Source organism: Otolemur garnettii, unplaced genomic scaffold (genome assembly GCF_000181295.1).
Source record: "Otolemur garnettii isolate 467f Iridium unplaced genomic scaffold, OtoGar3 scaffold00003, whole genome shotgun sequence".
Classification (NCBI taxonomy): domain Eukaryota; kingdom Metazoa; phylum Chordata; class Mammalia; order Primates; family Galagidae; genus Otolemur; species Otolemur garnettii.
In genome coordinates, this window is record NW_003852398.1 from 34,870,529 (window position 1) to 34,873,457 (window position 2,929).

General features: G+C 45.0%; 1 protein-coding gene across 1 annotated transcript in view; it reads right to left on the reverse strand.

Annotated features, from left to right (window-relative positions):
* LOC100956537 (protocadherin beta-2-like) overlaps window positions 1-1,693 on the reverse strand; it is a 25,026-nt gene extending 23,333 nt beyond the window's left edge. Inside the window, exon 1 of the mRNA XM_012806974.2 lies at window positions 5-1,693. Coding sequence (XP_012662428.1) covers window positions 5-1,693 — 1,689 coding nt within the window. The remainder of the gene's footprint in view (window positions 1-4) is intronic.
* Window positions 1,694-2,929: the final 1,236 nt, after the last annotated feature.

Below are 2,929 nucleotides of genomic sequence, written 5' to 3' on the forward strand. Positions count from 1 at the left end.
GCACGAAGGGCGAGTTGTCGTTGGCGTCCACCACCACCACGCGCACCAGCGCCTCGCTGCTCAGCGCGGGGGAGCCTCGGTCTGTGGCGCCCACGCGGAACTCGAAGGCCTGCAGGGCCTCGTAGTCCAGCGCCCTCAGGGCGAACAGGTGTCCGTTGTCGGCGTTGATGGAGACCAGGGAGTCGAGGGGCAGGTGCGGGTCCTGAGCTGGCAGCAGGGAGTAGGCGACCTGGGCGTTGGTGCCTGAGTCCCTGTCTGTGGCACTGATGGTGCCTATGTGCAGGGCGGGGCTGTTGTTTTCGCGGACGAACACGGTGTAGGAGGTTTGGGTGAAGGCGGGAGAGTTGTCGTTTAGGTCAGATACTAGCACAGTTATGCTGTGCTCTGTTTTCAGCCTGGGTGACCCCAAGTCTGTGACTGTGATGGTGACATTATACTCAGAGGTGGTCTCCCGGTCTAGGGCTGTGTTTGTAACGAGAGTGTAAAAATTCTCAACGGAGGGCTTCAGGAAAAAAGGAAGATCATCTTGGATAGAGCAAACCATCTTTCCGTTGTCTCCTGAGTCAGGATCTGAAACACTGAATACAGCAATTATAGTCTCCTGCAAGTTTTCTGGAATCTGACTGATAAGTGTGGTTATGGTCAGTTCTGGAGGGTTGTCATTCAAATCCATCACTTTGATAAATACCACACAACTTCCAGAAAGGCCCCCACCATCTGTCGCTTGAATGTTTATTGTGTAAGTCTGAACAAATTCGAAATCTAGTTTCTGCATTAAAAATAGTTCTCCTGACTTTGAATTGATTTGAAACGTTTTGCGAATGTCTTCAGAAGCTTGGGAAAATACGTAAGATATTTGTCCATAGGCTCCAATGTCTAAATCCCTAGCAGAGACGGTAGTAATGTGAGATCCAACAGGGGTGTTTTCTGGGACCTGCACCTCATAGAGTAGCATTGCAAACTCGGGGGCATTGTCATTGATGTCCAAGACTTCAATGTGGATCACGGCAGTGCCAGACCTGGGTGGAGTCCCCCCATCCAGCGCTGTGAGGGTTAACCTGATCTCAGACTGTTCCTCTCGATCCAATGCTTTGTCCAGCACCAGCTGTGGTAACATTATGCCATCAGGACTGTCTTGCAATTTAAGATGAAAGTATAAATTGGAGCTGATTTTGTAACTCTGTAAACCATTGCTTCCTACATCTAAGTCCTGGGCACGTTCTATCAGGAAAGTAGTTCCAGGAGTGATACTTTCTGAAATTTTCAAAATTATTTCTTTGTCTAGGAAAACTGGGGAATGGTCATTAATGTCCCTAATCCACAGCTCTGCCTGAAAAAACTGCAAAGGATTTTCCAACAGCACCTGGAAAGGTAGTACACAGGGCTCGGCGGGGCCGCACAACTCCTCCCGATCCAGTTTCTCATTTACCAACAAATCTCCAGTCTGCCTGTCGAGCTGCAATTGCAATTTTTTCCCTTTGGAAACGACCCGGGGGGCCCTCTCAGATAGCTCATCTACCTCCAGCCCCAGATCTTTTAACAAATTGGCCACAAAGGAACCACTGTCGGTTTCCTCGGCTACTGAATAGTGCCTAGGCTGAGAATCAGCCTGAGCTGTGCTCAGCAAAACAAAGAATATCAAGACTTGCCTTTGCTTCAGAACGCGTCGTTCCTTTCTCTCTCTGGCCTCCATCGCCTCTGGTCTCTGAGCAAACCCGCTCCAACCACGTTGTCGCTGACTCAGTCTCTCAGTATCTCGCAGATACTAGAATAAGTGGATAATACGAGGGCCTCGGATTCAGTTTCCCCGAGCGACCGCTTTACAAACCCTCTTCTTCCTACTTGCTTCTTTCGCTGAGTCTCAGGGTGAAGGAGTGTCAGCTCTGTGGCTTTATTCTACTTCTAAGACTGCAGCGCCACCCCGCGTCCTTCTGGAGTGTTAATTTTCTCCAAAACAAAAATCCCAGTATTTTCTTTCAGATTGATGACAATCTAAATTGAGTGTTTTTAAATAGTGTCTCCCAATCTACTGACGTCTGATCTACATTTTGAAAGGCTTTTCACTGTATCTAACATGGCGCAGCAAACATAGAGTAGTCATTCTAATTTCCACAGTTCCGAGCTGCTCTTTTTAAACTGGAAAAAGTCAACTTCAGAAAATGTGACTTACCTCAGTTCTGGAATGCAGTAGAGAAAAGGTTTTGACTAGAAAATTTCCAGTTTTTACTCAGAGCCTGGGCATGAGCACATCTCCGTAGTGGTTAGTTTACCATCCTCCTATTCAAGTCTAACTGAAAAGTATGGCAACTCAGGTAAAGCATGGAAATCAAGAGAGCATTCTTGTGGACACTGAAATTGGCTCCTTACTATTCCTTTCTTGTACATCTCCCACTTCAAATTTTCATGAAATTTGATGTATATGAGCCACATGAAAATATCCAAGAGAAGTTGGGTAATTTCTTCTTGTGAACATGTCAATACTTTTAAAATATGTAACAGATGAGAACATTTAAAGAATATGACCTCAAGTCCATTATCACATCTAGAAAAGTTAATAATATCAAAATATCAAATACTCAGTAAATATTGAAATTTGCCTAAATATTATTTTTTTAAAAGAGAGGAGGTTTCACTCTGTTGCTTAGGCTGGAGTGCAGTGGCCTGATCACAGCTCACTGCTAAACTTCTGGGCTCAAGCATTACTCCCACCTAGGGCTCTGAAGCAGGTCAGACTACAGGCCCTCATCACCTGGCCTGGCTAATTATCTTAAAATATGTCTTAAAGACATGGTTTGTTAAATCAGGTTCCTAACAATTTATTTATGTTGCAGTTTGTTTTTAGGTTTTTTAAACATCTCTATGTTTAAAATACTGATAAAATAAATGAGTTATCAAGCCACAAAAAGAATGGAGCAAACTTAGATGCATA